Genomic DNA, 18,280 nt, shown 5'->3' on the forward strand with positions numbered 1-18,280 from the left:
CAAAAGTTGAAGCTTTGTTTCGTATTTTTGTGTGGACAAATATTTATTTAGAATTATTTCTTTGCGAGAACAGGTTGTTTTGATTATTTTTTGTGGACACAAATTTGATAATAATTCAATTATTTATTTTTGATAACAGATCTCTTCTATGAACCAAAAAAGCACACTTTATGTTATGTTTCTGTGGACCAATACGAGTGAAGTTTAAAGGGCTCTGAAGTTTAACGAATCAAACGCTGATGGCATATTTTGAGAATTTTGTTTCGTTTTAACCTAAATATGCCTTGTACTGGTTAAGGGTATGAAAACATATTTCACAAGGGGTACATCACTGGAAAAAAGGTTGAGAACCACCGGTGTATAGCATAACAGGTTCCTCTGTGTATGAAACGTGCCATATCAATAAAGTTTATAAAGCTACTCCATTCTGGGTGAACTATTTCTCTTACCAATGGAGCAATAGCGAAAACAATCGTACTTTAAATAAAAGGTTTTCAAGCAGTCCATTCTGGCAGAACGGCAAGTGCGCGCCGTTTTCTCTTGATTCTCTGCAGACAAAGACGCGTTGCCAAAAGAAAGGAGAAAAAAACGCATAGAGTCAATGTTCAACCTTGAGCTAGCGTCCTTCCCAGTCTGCTGCCGGTTTCATCATTCCGGCCAACAGGCCTGGTGAGAAGCGGCTTCTCCGGCAAAGTGACAGCAATTTTCTCTCTTTTTATAGATATTCAACCTTTTTCCATCGCTACCGAGCATTATAGAGATTTATTAGCGGCGCAGTTGACTCCTCGCTCGCCGTGACCCGACTGTGAGGACGATTAGACCGCGCTAATCGCCTTGATTGCATCTAAGCTGCGAGGATTTATTCATCTTCTCCCGCCGTACAAATACATCAAGGCGGGAAGGGGATGCGGGACGCAAACCATTAGCGACGCTGACAGACAAGCTCTTAATTGCGAAGTGACACGCCGTCTTCTGATGTGTTTACGGCACATCAAACACATGAGGTTCGCAGGCAAAATAGAAGCTGGGGGGGACGGGGGGGCTTCGGAGTATCGTTCGTGAAGCTCAAGATGCTTTTAGTGAGATTTTGTTACCTGGAACATTTGCTAGCGCTTTAGGTGGTATCGAGTGGTTGAGGTTGCCACGTGTTCTGGTTTTTAAGCAAGGTGGGTCTCCTTACACCACCAATCAGTTTGACAGGAAGGTAAAGCTTTGTGAAAATGGCGCTCGCTGGGAGGGGCGCTGGGGGTCAAACTATTTTTGAGGCAATCTGGGGGTGATGCTGTGTGTATTGGAACACCTATTTGCTTTGCTTATTTTCACATCGCCTTTATTTTAAAAACAACGAATAAATTCAATTTATTACCTAGCCCGAGAACAAACTGAAATATACATATATATTTCAAAAATCGGGGGTGCTTGGATTGGCTTAAGCAGTGCTTTAGCACCCTCAAATATGGGCTAATCTCGGTTATGCCGGCAACAGGTGCAACCTCAAACATTCTGCGTTGTTTGGAAGACAATAATACATTTCAATTATTTATTTATTTTTTTTACTTACAGTATTTCTAAAAATAATAGTACAGCAGTAAGATTTATATGATGAGAAGTTGAGTCTGGGTCGTTACTGGAAGTTATGGGAAGTTCAACGTGTCCATCTAAATATTTCTATTTAAATCTTTGACAGAAATGTTGTAATATTATCTTAAACCCTTCTTTGTTTTTTTTTTTTGATTTTTCTAAACTTTTTAGAGAGGGTCATTTACTTGACTCACAATTTGCGCCAGGGCTCGTTCTCTACCTGAATGAGACATTTAAGACGGAGCGGCGAGACGAGCTGCGAAAAGGACGGCTTTGATGGGCCGTGTAAAAGGGTCCAAGGCCAGCGTGTGAGATTAGAAGTGTTATGGCGCTCCGCTACAATAATTAAACATTTAACGGAGAAATTGATGACACGTAATGTTGATTCTATAATTCCCAAAGAACGAGACGATGCGATAACGAGCAAAGAATGTGAAGTGACTGAGACAGAGAGGGTGAGTTAGACCGAAGCGGGTGGGAGCTGCGGAGGGTGGTGTGGGGTGGCAACTAATGTGGTTTGTGAATGGAATTTCAGCTGTTTTCGGCGGGATTTGGGCTCTGAGCTGTATACTTGTGGAAATAAACGACCAACAGTACGTTTTAAACATAATCGTAGGTCTAGTTATCATTAAGTTATGTTACATGGGGGTGGCGTGTCTCCGGAGGTCGCCATGTCGGTTTTAGCTACGAAAAACGGTGCTCTCCGTAATGAAAAACGGCCTAAATCTTACACATAGTCCCTTTAAGGAGTGGTACATTAAATCGATACTTAAGTAGCTGGGATTGAATGTCTGGACTCTTAAAAAAAAAAAAAAAAAGTGAAATAGGTCCCTGGCATTGGATGTGTTCATTCAAATGTCAAAAGGACATTTGTTTATTAAACAGCAGCTTTTCAAACTTGCAAAATATGTCACCGCTGTCAGTTTCTGCAGCTTCCACAGTGGCTTACACACAGGCAAGCGTGCGCGTACGCACTTACACACGCCAAACCTCTGTCAGTGATCAATCGTTCAATCGGTCCCGATAAATATGTAAACATTTATACATAAATTAAGAGGTATAATATAGTATAATACAATTACTCAATTCATGTTTATATGATCAATTTTGCTAAGGATTAAAAGTATACACCTGTGACCAGTTATATTGTCTGTCTACAAGTGCTGCTGCACCATTTGTGTTCCAATAGCCACTGCTTAAATTGCGTGAGCGTAAGTGGGTAGTCGTTACTGTATCCTGGCTCACTACTACACTTAATGCTTCAATTTAAGAATCTTAGCTGAAGCACTGTTATGCCGTCCCTCGAGGCAGTATTAGGCGGCTCCTTAACTCGATGAGAGGACATGCTGTGTTTTTTTTTTCTTCGAGTGGGCTTCAACAGACTCCTCACAACTTTCCCCACATAAGGTAAAAAAAAAGATATGTATTCCAACCCATTGAATCCATTTTAACTCATTTGCAAACTCCGAAGGCCAATCAAAAGGCAGCCACAGATTTGTCGCACTCCAAGTATTTTCTGCAGGAGGACGATAATGCGTTTACCGGCAAAATTTAAAGGCTAGCCTGGTTTGATTCTCCTCTCGGAGCTGTCTGAGCCATTGTTTGCCTTCTCTCAACCCCCTCCAATCATCTGGCGGTGACATCATCACCGGCTGTACCCGAAAGAAGGACATCATCAGCGTCCGGCGGCGTGACTCAGGCTTCGAGCAAATGAAACGACTGAAAGACCACCTTCTGTTCTTATCACTCAATAGTCTTTTTTTTTTTTTTTTTTTGTGCGTGCATGTGTGTTTGTGTGTTGTGTTGAAGGATGGAGCGAGACGCTTCAGTGAGCCCGCAGCCACATTTGTCAGCATTTACCCACAAGGACACAAAGAATGGACACAAACGAGCAGGCCAGATTTGTTTGTCCATCATTGAGTGTGAAGAGAGCTCGCATTTTAATGGGATCTAAAAGAGAATTAAGAGAGATTTGTGTCCCCGCATAAGAATGAACTGCAGAGATCAATGAATTGTGTAAGCTCACCACCACGCATGCTACACATAGCCTTCAGATACTAGCGGTCATTCAACATTTTCGTTTTGATTTGTGAGCAAATATTGGAGTTTGCAAATGTTGTCGCGGCAGTGAACTCAACTCAATTCTGAGCTCAAAATTTTCAAAAAAGAAGCTTCAAGGTTGTTTAATTCCACTCCCAGTTAAAGTTAACTGTCAAACTAAACATCAAAAAAGATATTTTGCGTATTTAAACATCACAAGTTTCCACTAACTTCATGCTAACACGTAGAACAGCAACAATATGTGCGATATTTAAAAACCCTGTGCAGCAACACATGTAGACTGACAAGGCGAGGCAGTGAACCAAGTTAGATTCTCTTTTTTTATTTACTGTATTTTCCGCACTATAAGGCGCACCGGATTATAAGGCCATCAATTAATGACATATTTTAAAACTTTTTCAATCACAATATAGTAATACTCAAAGTAATAACAAATAACTCAAATAATAACTCTAAATAGCATAATAACTCAATGTCAATATGAGCAACCTTGTTCAACTGTAAACACACAAAACAAACAGGTAAAGCTTATTTTATCGGTTCATTCCCCATCTACGAATCTCAATCTCAATATTGATCCATATATAAGGCGCACCTGGTTATAAGGCGCACCATCAGCTTTTTAAAAAAATTAAGGCTTTTAGGTGCGGCTTATAGCGTGGAAAATACGGTATTTAACTTTGGCAGTTTTTGTCCACCGTGGCATAATTGCCGCCCCCTGACTAGGTAAAACAGGTGGATGTACCGTATCTGCTTAATTATTACTGCAAGGTATTGTTGCAGAGAAAAATTTGACTTGACTTCCAATTCAACTTCTCATACTCTTTACCTGACACAACACCTTTTTAAATTTGAGTAAATTAGCATTTTGGAAGGCAAGTGCCAGCGAACGAGCCACAGTGGTCACATCACCCTCGGAACGTTTTTTTTTTTTTTCAGCGGACGGGTGTCAAGCGCGAGATGAGCCCGCTCGAATCAAGCGGCGGCAGCAAATACGTACGGAGCTTTGACTTTCTCCCATCAAGGCAAATCCCACACAGCCGTCGAGCGCAGAGGTTCTTTTGCCGGCGTGCACCTACGCAAGCGTATCCATCTTTCAACCTTATTTTGGTACAACAAGCAAACGAGCGCCACCTGCTCCGCTCTTGAAAACCTCTCGGAATCCACTCACGCTTGAGAGCTTTGCAGGCGGACGCAACGGGAAATATGCACTTTAAATGGGCTACCGTCCTTTCCATACAGTATTAATGGCGGTGGGCAGACAAAGAGATGGTGGGTGTTTGAGAGCAACCGGGATGGTGAGAAGTTACACGCCGGCGCGTGACTGGAATACGCCCGAGAGCCTGGAAAGATGTTCCCGGAGGGAAATGTGAAAGGTCAGCGACCACTAAACACTGAAATGATTGCGGATGCTAATTCAATGCAAATGTGAACTTCCAAGCCAACGGTGCTAATTAGTAATGGCCGACAGGGGACAGCTTTAACGGTGGTGTAATTAAGCCCAATGGTAAAGGGTTACAATTTGTTGACCAAGTCGTAACAGCGAAATCACATTCAACGCAATACTACATCAAATTCACTTTAAATGATATGCAAACATTGTGTTTACAGTTATCGTCGTTATTGGTTATTTTATATTATCGGCCAAAAGGACTAAAGTGGTTTTAAATATTTTTTTTAAACAAATGTGACAACTTAGTATTTAATTTTAAAAATGTTCTGCAAATAATTGGTATCCTTGAGGTTGGCTGTTTTATTGCAATCGCACAGACAAAACTAGAGAAGCATTTTATGTTCATGCATTCAAATAGACACGTTTTTATTTTATTTTATTTTATTTTATAGTTTTTGTTTTTTATTTGATGGATCACCTCTTAGTTAGGTTTGTTTTGAATATTTTATTTTATTATTTTTTTTCCATATCTCTTGTTTTTTTATCTTTTTAATCAAATTTGAATTGCTTTATATTTTTTCATGTCCCCCCCACTAAAGGCACTGACTATAAATAAGATTATTATCTATAAAAATTGTAATAACATACCTAAACCTGTATCCTTTTTAACATTAAGAAAAGAAAAAAAGCAATAAAAATCAACTTTCAACAACTGTTCATTAGTTTTTACAGCGTTTATACGAGTTGCAGCTCAGTCTAAAACTGAAAAAAAAAATAACCAGATGCACCAAAGTTCCCCCAAATTTTTTTAAATCAACTTCTTATTTATTATTGAATAAAATTGTTATTTTAATGCTATTAGACACCCCCCCCCCCCGGAGGGGCCTGCCCCACTATTTGAAAAGCACTGGAGTAAAGGAATGTCTGAAAATTGTTGACGTATAAAAATTGCTGGCATACAATAAACAAATTATACGTTTTTCTTGTCGTCATTTAATGCGGCGGCCATTTTGCCACTTGTCAACTGAAAATGACATCACAGTTTCTCAGAGCTCAAGTAAGAACCAATGATTCCGGGTTTTGTCATTTGACATTTGTAAACGGAGCCACTTATTACCTGAGCCATGAGCAACAGTGATGTCATGATTAGTCGACAACAGGTGGCAAAATGGCCGCCCTCTGAGATGGATCTAAAAAATAAAGTGGATTTTGTTGTTAAATGAATATCCCGCAAACTCGATGTTAATCAGAATGCTATTTTTAAACTCGATAGGCAGCACAGAACATATTAGGCTATCGTCAAGGAAATTTTGGAGCCGACTCCCTTCTATCTGTAGCGTTCTGTGATTGCATAAAAAAATTGGAATCGCCTGCGGCTCATCAGTTGGATAGTTGGATTGAAATGATCAACCAACAATCTGCAATCGTGAATTATTATCCCCCCCCCCATTGCCCCAAGAATTAATTTGGGGTTTGGATTAAAGCTTTGTAAATGTAATCTGCTATTAAAGCAATGGTTGGAATGCTTTTATAATCCAGCTCGCAGCGGTAATAAAAAGTAAGCGTTTAAAAGCATTTTTGGTTAGGGGGGGTAGTGGAGAGAATGGGGGGGCCATTTCAAGCTAAGGCCACAGGCTCTACATAGAAAGAGATTTCATAGGTACTCTCATCTTTTTATGGTCTTTTTAAGCCCTAAAATATATGTCTTAGTATCATGTATTTTCTTTGTTTTCTCAAGATGCTGTGCCCCCCCCCCACACCCCCATAAAGGTCTGCTGGTCCGGTGTTTGGTTGAGGGCCATTTAATCAAATATGAATGGGAAAAATGTGAAGTTAAATAATGAGAATTTGATTTTTGTTGTTGGTGAAACATACTATAAATTGTGTTCATATCTGCGGACAGATTTCCATGTTAATCATACCAGAATTCACCCAATAAAAATGTGCTTTAAAAAAAATATCGCGGAACTGCACAGTTTACTGCATACAGAGAAAAACAAAAATAAAAATAAAAATAATTGTGTAATACTCAAGGTTACTGCTCTAAAAGGGTTATAAATGCCTCATAGGTTGTTTTCATGCTTTATGAAGACAAATTGCCACAAGTCATAAGAAATTTACACACACCTTACAGTTAATTGTGGTAAGTAGTTTAGTGATTTAGTGTTTAGAACTTCATTACTTAATCTAGTCATAAATAATTTGAGCCCTCATTGTAAATTGTTTTTTTTAAGGATACATTTGAGAGCCTAATTGCTTGTATTGACTTTTACATCGCATACACAATATATGACACAATAGAAGAATGTACAGTGGGATAAACTGTGGTCTTCTACAGGTAGTAACAGCCTCGCATTGTCTTTAAATTTTCTTTAAATTGTGGGGAAAAAAAAGTGGAATAAAATCTGAAATGTCATTTCTCAGAAATATGCTTTTGCTCCTGGACAATGAGGATAGCCTGTATGTAATAAATCAGTGGTTCTCAACGTTTTTTCAATGGTGCAGCGTATCCCCGATACAGCATCAAGCATTGAAAACAAACTTTTATTTCCGGCTCATCTGCCGGAAACCGCGTCGCGAATGACATCACACGTTCAGATAAAACTTTAAAAAGTATTGACATACAACATTTTGCAAAGGAATCACTAGCGCATTTTTTGCAATGACATGCTTCATGTTCCAATTAATTTGCTTTCATTTTGAAAAGAAATCTACTCTTCCTGTCCGAATTCAAAAACATTTGCTGATATCTATAAAAACCCCATGAAAATCTCATACAGCCCCAAGTGAGAACCACGGTGATAAATAACTGGATGATCCCCGTTGTGGTGATCAACAGCAGCAATTCCAACCTGTGTCCGAAACGGTCACGTCCAAAATTCATTTGCTACAATTAATATATCTTTACTGATCGACTGTATCTATGCCGGCAACAAATAATGACAGTCACAACAGTAAAACAATATGAGCACAGCCATGTCTCACCTGATGTTCTGCTGCCGCTGAATGTGGCCAGCAACCCAAGGATCAGAAGTCCAAAGTTCATCTCCGAGCCGGGATTTTTCTGTCTTCCTGCCTTGACGCTCCGAGCAGCTCCCGCTTTAGCTCTTTGTCCCCAGCTGGATGATTTCAAGCGAGCGAAATCACCCTCAAACAAACTTTACGGTCCCTTCCAGAAAGCTTTGTCAGCACCATCGTCACCGTCGGCATCATCGTCCGCCTGGAGGAACCTACAACTCCGCAGCATCACTTGGACGCCGCATGGTCTCGCGCACACGTAGGATTTCTGTTTTAAAGCAGAGAAAGGGTAGCTTTAGTTGATTGGGGCTCGGTGGTGAAGAAAGAGTGTGTGTTCTCTGCGTGCGCTCCAGACGCTAGTGTGTGGCGAGAGATGCACTCTGCCTGATGGCTGCAACAAATCCTCGCCAAGCTCCACTCTTTAAAGGGACAGACACGACATCTGTGCTCTGTGTGTGTGTGTGGGAGTTTGTAGCCACACGCAAAAAAAAAAAAAAAAAAAAAAATATCCCTATGCACTGGGGGCTGAAAAAAAACAAGGCAATCTCCCTTTGTTTGTTTTGGGTATAATAGCCTATAGCACAGCACATCGCAAAGACAAAATTGGAGATTGGGCCAGATTGGAGTGGGAAAAAAAGAAGCATTGTGGTTCACATCGATTTTCAGACAATTGCTGTAAAATTACTACAAGCGTACTAATATAGAGTTCTGTTTCTGGATACAGACAAAAAGCACACAAATATTTAGGCTTATTTTAAGCAAATGTCCTCTCTTCCAAATAAAGTCGGCAAGTCTCGATGATTGGATTGGATGTCGCTAAAAAGATCAGCCTGAGCCAATATCAAATATCATATTCGGTGCTGTGTGATAGATAGATTATATATTGATAGATTCTAATCCTTAAAAAAAAACACTTAATTCTTATTAAAATGAATTATAATACACGAAGGTAGCTAAAAAAAAGATTGACAAAATTAAAGCAATTTGATTGCTGCCGAATTGAAATCCTTGAGGAAAAACTTCTTTAAAGTTCTGTCCCTTTCAACTTTCAATTGCAGACATTGGCTGCTAATCTCTTATTTGCATATACAGCACTTCGATAACAACTTGAACTTTTTCGATTCGAGAACCGCGAGGAGGTTGTTTTTGCAGAGATTCAAAAATGGACATCTCTGTCAAAAATACATATTCTCAGCAAAAGTGAAATGTTCCTCGAATTGAGACTCTAGTACTGGTCACCATTTTCTCTAAGTACCCTGGAGAGGGTGGTATTGGTCACAGACTTCATATCGCATAAACAAGCAATACAATTGCAACTGTTAGTCCAACGATGGTTAGCATTAGCGCCACTCGTCTATTACAATCGCTACTGTGATTGCGCTTTGCCTTACTGAACATTTGTAACAACGCGGACGAAAAGAAGATTCTGCACCAGAGTTAGCCTAGCATATTTCGGGTCACAGCAGTGTCACCATATAACCGATTCCCTTGCTGATTTATTAGCCAGCTGTTGTTTCCACCCACAATCTGGTACTGTTGGCGTCTCTACAGGCTGACCGGGTGTCTCTCTTGCGGGGCGTCGTGGACGCACGTCTCCCCGGGGGGCGCGAGCTCACTTTCACTCCGAGCAAATGTCTCAGCCGCGCCGGCCAATCTCATCCCACCATCTCATTGTGTCCGTGTCAGGCCAGGAGAGGCGGACATGATGGAGGGTGACTTTTGGACGCCGGCTTGCCTTTGTTCCCTCTGAAAGCCATTGGGAATCGGACAGGCTAAGAGGAGTCCAGATGTCTGTTGCTGAGTGGGACACAAAGAAGGGCCCCACAATGGCTTCATCTCTGCTTCAGTGGAAGTGTGCTGCTTATTAAGGGGCCACAAAGAGCAGAGAACCATGAAATGGAAGTGAAGGCCCTAGAGGTATCACTTGGGAAGGATTAGTGTTATTCCCCCACCCAAAAAAAATGCCTCAAATGTGCGATCAGGCACTCGCAAATAACTTCCTCAAAGTACAGCGTTTGAATCCACTACCACTTTTAAGAGCAAATTAAAATAGTTCAATCGTACTGCAGTTTATGCAGCCAAGTTTTCCAATTACCGGTAACACAATTTACATATTAATATTTGAAAAGCGGTTTAATTTAGAAACTGGCTGAAAAGAGATATCAGAAAGCATGTTTTCTTCTGCTTTTTTAGTGTGTTGTGCACTAGAGTAGCCCAACATGGGACACCACACAGTAAAGTTTGTAGTAGTACCAAGACTGACCTATAAGAGGCAGACTGTAGGAACATTTGAGAAAGTAGTAGAAGAAGAAGCAACAAACCGTTTACTCCACACGTTCTTTTTTTTCTCCCTGTCAGGAAAAAGAAATGGATGTTATTTGTTAAATCTATATTTTTAGACGTGTATGTACGTTTATGTTCGGGCTGTGCAATAAATCATATTAATTCCACCTATTATGAATCAAGGATTAAATTAATGGAATTAAAAGAAGTAATAAAGGTTTAACTTATTTGCATGTTTAGCATTTTCTTTAACTTTTTTTGTTGTTTTTTTTTTTTTTTAATCGGGAACATGAAATGGATGTTTAATATTTTCTAGACTTCTATGGCAGTTCATGTTAGGTCTGGGTAAATAAATCATCCAAATTTGTCATTTTAAAAATCAAGGATTTGAAAGCTAGCTAAATTGCTAAATCAAGCTTTTTTTTTTTTTCTTATTTTGAATACATCAAACCGTTTTACATAAATGTTTGTTGGGTTAATTAATTTGACTAAAATCAATTCAGAACATAGGTTTCCAGAATGAGAGGAAAAATCGTGGTTTTATGAATTGTACGGAAAAAAATACGACTCCTCATTTAAGTCTGACTTTTTCGAGCGTTTCAACTCCCGTTTTACGTAAAAGAAGTAGAAATCGGCGCGCAAGTTAAACGACTTTCAGCGTGCGTGAAATGGAGTACATCCGACTGACTTTGTCATTCGGATTCAGGTAGAAACATTTTCCCGGATTCTGTGCGCGGTAGTGACAAAGTGTACGCATCAAAATGTCAAGCGCGCCATTAAACCGCATGCAGTATATTTGGAATGGAGCACAAAATCCCTTAAACCCCTAAAGCGCAGTCTATATGGAAAGATTTACCATTACTGTCATTTTCGTTTATGTGCATGTGTGTGATAAGGAATTTGAAGTTGCGGGTTCGGTTGTGTATTTTGCGCTACTGCGTGCGGTGACGGCAGCGGGGGTTAGAGATGGTGGGATGGAGTAGCTCGTCTGACTGCCGTGAAGAATGTAAGATTCAGCTGTCGGGACCCGGAAACCCCCCTGGGCTCTGACCTTATGCGTCTCACTTCACCTCACTGACAAAATACAAGCGAATATTTATCGCTCCTAAAATATGTTTATGAACTAACCAAATATGCCCGAAAAAGACAAAAACACAAACACCACCGATTCCAAAACCTTTCATTTGAAATGATTTGCGTGTCTACTGCCGTCACAAACTGTGCCAACATCAACAACACGACGTTCTTCTGAAATGTCGTTAATCGGCCAATTAAAGGTGCTAAAAAAAAAAACAACCTAATTACGCTGCCACAGTGCACATGTTGACAGCATTGTAGCAGCATAAATTAGCTAGCTAGCAGCGCGCGAGTGCTCCATATAAATTGAGTGCAGTCAGAATATTTTTTTAAAAAGTACCGGTAGATTAACAGATGTAAATGATGCTGACAATCTGACACGGAAGCCATTACTACTGATCACTTTTTAAACGTAATTGTTTTTCACAAAACTTTTTTTTAAATACACGATTACGATTAGAATTTTCAATAGGATATCCCAATATCTAAATACTCCATACCTGCAGCTTTAATCAAAATTATTCTGTGTGTCAGTAAAAATAAATAAATACTTTGAATAGATACTGAGTATCCCTGGTTATAGCAGTCCCAACATTGGAAGTTACAAAGGACAATTACCTAGTCAGAATGTGTTGTTTCTCAGCACAATGCTGTACGTTTTTTCCATGTCATTGATTATGTGAACAAAATGTAAGGTTTTCATTGATTATATAGCATTAAAAACTTTAACTAAAGCAGTGGTTCTCATACTTTTTTCAATGTGCGGTTTGATTTTTTTTTTTTTTTCAGGCAAGTAACCTCAAACTGGTGTGAATCATTTCCAGATAGGGAAAAAAGGACTCAGAAGTGTTGTGCCATCCGTGTTAAGCTTATTAAACTTTGAAATGACATTTGTAGTGTTTTCGCTTGGCATATTTTATTCAACGACTCTGGAAGATAGATCTAGTTAAGAAAAAAAGTTTCTGAAATAATTTTGCAGAGGGGTCGCTAAGGCGAGCCAAGCAGATTCATGTACCAGCTTTTATTTAAAAATTTTAAAAAAGCTATATGGCTGCGTTTTTTTTTTTTTTTAAACACGAAAAGTATTACCCGGGTTTGAGTAGCCCTGGTTATGTGTTGACGAGGCATAAAACAATTTAAGGTGCTTCGTGATCCAATTAATTAGCTTTTAATTCGAAAAGACAAATGGACTGCACTCTACCGGTAAGCGTATAAATTAGATTTGATGATACCTGCAGAAACCCTATGAACGTCTGGCAAAGTATTTTCAAAACAACGAGTGTAAGTGATCAGCGTGCGCCGCAAATCTCCAATTATTGGATTATTGAATTAACAACACTATTTTTCAAATGTGAACTTTCATCTTTGAATGACGTAGCCTATGCTTGTTTGAGAAATTAAATTTGGCCCTTGAGCACAAAGGTTTCGCCACCCCGGCGAGCGGAGTGTGTAGTGACAGGTGCAAATTAGCGCCTGTTAGCACACTGTCCATTCCGGGAGGTTTGAGGTGTTGACCTTTGCGCAAACCTCGTCAGCACATTTCATTACTGTGTGCGTGCGTGCTTCGCAAAGGACCTTGAGATTGTGAGATCAACTACGGGGATTTATTTATAGTGTAACTGAGCAGAGGCGAAGCCTTTATTAAAGCGCCACTCAACATTTCACTTCCATTTCCTTTTTAGCTCCTCCATTGTGCTCAGCATTGTGTGACTTGTTTGCAGTGAGCCGTGCACGCACAGGCCCTGCAGGAGCGCTGCTGCTGTCCGCGTGATAAGCTGATATAATGAGTCTGAATGAGGCTATTTGCCGGACATATCACTATTTCACATTCCATTTCCTCGCAGTTTTACATTACACTTGTTCTCACGACTCCGTGAAGTGTCGGTCCTTGTACGAGAGCCCTGGACTTGTTTCAAATTTTGCCTTGGATCAAATCTCGAATACAAGCAAATTGAGGCAGATAATGGGAAATCCGCCAAGGTATTTCATGCCAGACAGTGTTTGTGGATTGTCTGACTTGCCTCCAGCATTGTTTTGCCTTAAAAATCCGAAGGTTAGCTTAGGCAGCTTGAAAATGGAAAATGTCGTTTTTCTACGAGGAAATGAGCCCTTAAGTAATTTGAGTACCTTGGTTAAAAAAAAATAAATGTTTGAGGCATGTTTTTCTTGCATTGGATACATGCTTATTAGTGCATAGTAAAAAGTAATGTAATTACTGTAATGCATTACTGTTCGTTGTAATGCGGTAGTGTAATATATTAGACACTCAAAAATACTAATATTGTACTCGTAACAAATTTGAGTAGTGTAATGCATTACAATGCATTTTTGGCCTGAAAGTTGTTACCCCCCCCCCAAATTCACTCTGGTTCACTTCTGGGTACAGCCTACCTGTGTGGAGTTTGCATGTTCTCCCCGTGCCTGTGTGTTTTTTCTCCGATTTCCTCCTACATTGGCAAAAAAAAAAAAAAAAAAAAAAAAAAAAAATATATATATATATATATATATATATATATATATATATATATATATATATATATATATATATATATATAAAATACAAGTTATATATAATACAAGTTATCTGTAGGTTATCAGGTATAAGAAGGATAAATACACCAAGGAATGCAAAAGACAATGATTTATTCGAACATCCACAACTACGACCACTGTCAGGCATGTTTTTGCAATTAGCAGGCGAACATGCTAACTCCAAACTCGGGAACAAATATGCTACTGAATAGGCCAGCGTGCTGCCGTGCTGCTGTTTTCTAAAATTGCAACATAAATCCTACACTCTTGTCGAAACGGAGACTAATTAGTCCAAAAAAAAAAAAAAGATGCACATTCATCATTATTAATAATGCCTTGCGGGTTGGCGGCTCGCAACGCGGCCTTGAGTAAAACGTCTGGCAAAGTAGGCGTGGAGGAGTTAAAGATAACTTTGTAATAAAGCTGTATTCATTATTAAAAGGTGTGCTTAATTAATATTCATCAAACAAATGCCTGAAGAGGGAGAGGAATTTGCGTGTGCGCGTGCACGTTTCTGCACAACATCCTCTCGCAATTCAGAGGTAACAAAGGAGTCACCCAACAAGAAGTTCACTTGGAAAAGAAAATGAAACGCGGCATTTGCGTCTCCTATTAGTCAGCTAACGAATAAACACGTTAAATCACTGTGAAACTGTGAATGTGTGCTAATAAAGATCATTTTTAAGAAGTGCTAATCTTAAGGTAGCGTAGCTTGGTCAGGAACACGTAACTAGTCGTGACTTGATCAAAATTAATAATGATACAAAGATTAGAGAAAGAGATCACTAATAGAAAAAAAAAAAGAATATTATAAACACCAGCTTCTTTAGCCTATGTTAATATTAGCAACCAGGTTAATCTTTTAGAATGAGATGAATACTGCCAGGTTAGCGTTACAAATGAGAATCTCTTCATGGATAAATTGAGATTATATAATTAAATAAAAGACAAAAAATATGCGAGGCAGAAGCGAACAGGTGCCAACAAAAGACAAAATCACTGCAAATAAAAAAATAAAAGCACCCGTTTGCATTAAAAAAAAAAAAAAATGAAGCATCAAGACCTCCAATGAAGTTGGACCTTATCAATATTACAATCGGGTAATTCGTTAATATGAAGCTAAATTACAGCCAATAATAAATAAAAACATAACTGCGGCCGATTCACTCTTTGTAAAAGCTCATGTGCTAATGTTACAAATGATGATGTTAGCGTTGTCAACAACGCTAACTAGCTGAACGTAAATCCTAGAAATACTCAAGAGAAACAATATATGACTCAGTGGTTGTTTTATTTGCTAACACTCAGTAAAAGACTGAAACCCTCTTAAAAAAGGAAACAGGAGCAAATTTGTGTAACAAGCATGTAAAGTCAGGGATGCTAATGTTGTGCTAATGATGTTTTTAATATTAGCATTGAAGCTAGCGGATGCTAACTAGTACTAAATCACCAAACAGTTCAAGATAAGAATTCACTGATGGAACATTATGCCCCTTAAAAAATAATTGGTGACAAGTTCTATTCCAAGTACTTTAGCTAGATCAAAACTTTGAATTTTAGAACTTGACTGTTAACATAATGGCACACAGCTAGTTGTGAATACTAAAAAAACTGATAATTACGAGAGAAGATTTGCGATGCTAGGCAGCAAGCTAGCTTAAACACTGATTTTATTTGTACTCGTATCATTAAAATCAAAGAATGAACAACGTGCTAACGTGCTAACTAGCAGCAAACAAATAGTCCATAATAAATTGGCCTTTGCTGTGATTGGTTGCGTGAAGGGTCAATCGTCTCACGTGCCCTGCGATTGGCTGGCAACCAGTTCAGGGTGTTCCCCGCCTACCGCCAAGCCAGCTGGGATAGGCACCAGCAAGCCTGCAACCCTTGTGAGGATAAGCGGCTCGAAAACGGATGGGTGGATAATATTGAAAGGAAAGTCGAATATTATTATTACTAATGACTGCGAGCAAGCTAATCAGTAGCGAGCTTCACCACTTCTCTATTATTATCATTAGCATGAGAGGCTAAAGTGACATCAACACAAAAGCCAAACGCAGCTTAGCATAATGATGTCAATTTTTTATTAGCGGAAGCTATCTCAAGGCTTTAAACTCAATTTGCATGGCAACGAAGGAGACGTGGAAAAATCAACTTGTTTAGTTGGATTTCGAATTGAGTGACAGTGAGCTGCGGCAATTTCCACTGTTTGCAAAAATTGGAGAAGAAAACAAGAACAAGTGACTTCTGAAATGTTCCACTGTTGATTGCTTGGTACAAATAGACCCGGCATGTAATTGCCACTTATCCACAAGAGCCATTTTTTTTTTCTTTTTTGCTGGAACATTTCATCACAGGCCTCATCGCAGTGATGTGTTTACAATAATGATGTTTCGAGACGCATTACGGCTTATAGCTGCACCTTAATGCACATTCTACACTAATGTATGCTATTATGCTAATTATTGCTCTCTTTTCTACCCTTTCCGGAGGCTTCAAAATAAAATGTAAATAAAGGTCAAACCTGATTTGTCCAGTCGAGGCTCTGGGATGCCCTCTGCTGACTGCAAAGCAGTAGTGCAACCTTGACCACTGTGATCCAAGTTACTTGTATTTGCATCAACTTTATTCGCAGAATTCTGACGGTGCTGTCAATAAATGAAAAAAAAAAAAAAAAAAAAGTCAGGATTAGCATTTTTTTCCCAGAATTTTGATTTCGAAGTCAGAAAGTCTGATTGATCAATGGAGACAGAAACCTGAGAATAAAGCCTGACATTAGACAGAATTGTGACTTTTTTTTTTCCAAATTCCGAACTCTCTCAGAATTCTTTATTACCATGTTTATGGCGAAATTGAGAATTCTGATTGTGAAGTGAGAATCATACGAATAAAATCAGGATTCTCATTCTGAGTCAGAAGTCAGAGAATTTTAGCAATTCTCAGATTTCTCATTTTAAAGTTAGAAATCTTTTTTCTCAGAGTTATTGGTTTTATTTTCATTTGCTATTCTTTAAAAGCTGTTTTTGAAGTTTTTTTTAAGTATGAGAATTTTGAAACAAGTGATATGTTTTCAGATTCTGACTTTAATCTCCGATTTCTCTCTTTAAGGATATAAACAGATTTTTCAAGAGCAAATTCTGAGAACAAACTCAGAATTCTAACTTTAAAGTATGAATTTACTTTGAACTCAAATTTGATTTTTCTCAAGATTCTGACTTCATTCTAAGGATTCTCGCTCTTAGGTCAGTTTAAGACAGAATTCTGACTTCACATAATTCTTACTTTAAAGTCAAAATTCTGACTTTATTTGCAAATCAAATTTGGGCTATTCTCAGAATTTTGACTTGACTTTTGCGGATTCTGGCTTCATTTTTAGATTCCTGACTTGAAAGTGCGCCTGCTTTAATAGTCTTTTAAAAATAAAATGTCGACTAAAGTGAGAATTCTGACTTCATTCACAGAAGTCTGAAGAAGTCGCAGAAATCCTCACTTTCACGTCATGATTTTGAGATAAAAGTGAGAAACCTGCCATGTTTTTTGGCCCTAATCTTCATCAGTCGAGTTATGAGTCATGGCACAGATTGTACATTTGTATTAGACAATCTTTGCACTCATTGCTCAGATGTTATTTTTCATTTGTAGAATTTGTTCAGACACACTTGTTTTTTCTCTCCGTGATTCATTTTGAATGTCTCCTGTCTGTAAAATCCAATCCGGTTCCTCTGAAAACACAGTGTTCCCACTGTGAGTGGCCCTTCAGGACTTTTTTTTTTTTTTTTGCGTGAAAGACGAGAATGATTGCACAGCGGTCGTCATCATCCGCATCAGATGCTTCACGTCCCGTTTGGACAAGGTCACTCTTCATCTTCCTGGCCTAAATGGAATCTCCTGCAATATTGAGAGTGGCAAGACCAGACGTGCCGGAAAGAAAGCACAATAAGGCCCCTGCATTTTTAATAATACGTCTTCTAGGATGAGGCAAAGTACAGCCCAATTTCGCGATGACAATGGGAAATTTACCGTGAATTTATTTTTAACCCTTGGGCAGTATTTTGACCATTTAGGGCTAATTTTCTTCGACTTGGTTCTCAGAGTATTTTAGCCAAAGGATGGCTAACTCCTGCTAGTGTGATATCTTAGTGGTTGCGCCATGTTGAACATTGGCAGGTTTGCGACATCTGGGTGAAATTTCAGCTCCCCTAGCTCATTTAATCCCAACACATATTTTGATTTTTTTTTTTTTTTTTCCTTTAACCAGTCCAGATATTTAATCACGAGTTGACGCCATGGAGTGTAATTGTGTTAAAATCAGAATTTTCATCTTTTTTAAGGCAC

The 18,280-nt window shown here is 38.9% G+C and overlaps 1 protein-coding gene across 1 annotated transcript in view; it reads right to left on the reverse strand.

The window, feature by feature from the left end:
• The window catches only part of LOC148415490 (roundabout homolog 2), a 56,729-nt gene extending 48,297 nt beyond the window's left edge, over positions 1–8,432 (reverse strand). Inside the window, exon 1 of the mRNA XM_088427574.1 lies at positions 8,021–8,432. Within this exon, the coding sequence (XP_088283700.1) occupies positions 8,021–8,081 (61 nt within the window). The 5' untranslated portion in view covers positions 8,082–8,432. The remainder of the gene's footprint in view (positions 1–8,020) is intronic.
• Positions 8,433–18,280: the final 9,848 nt, after the last annotated feature.

This window comes from Hippichthys cyanospilos, chromosome 11 (assembly GCF_059441005.1).
Source record: "Hippichthys cyanospilos isolate Australia breed blue-spotted pipefish chromosome 11, RoL_Hcya_1.0, whole genome shotgun sequence".
NCBI lineage: Eukaryota > Metazoa > Chordata > Actinopteri > Syngnathiformes > Syngnathidae > Hippichthys > Hippichthys cyanospilos.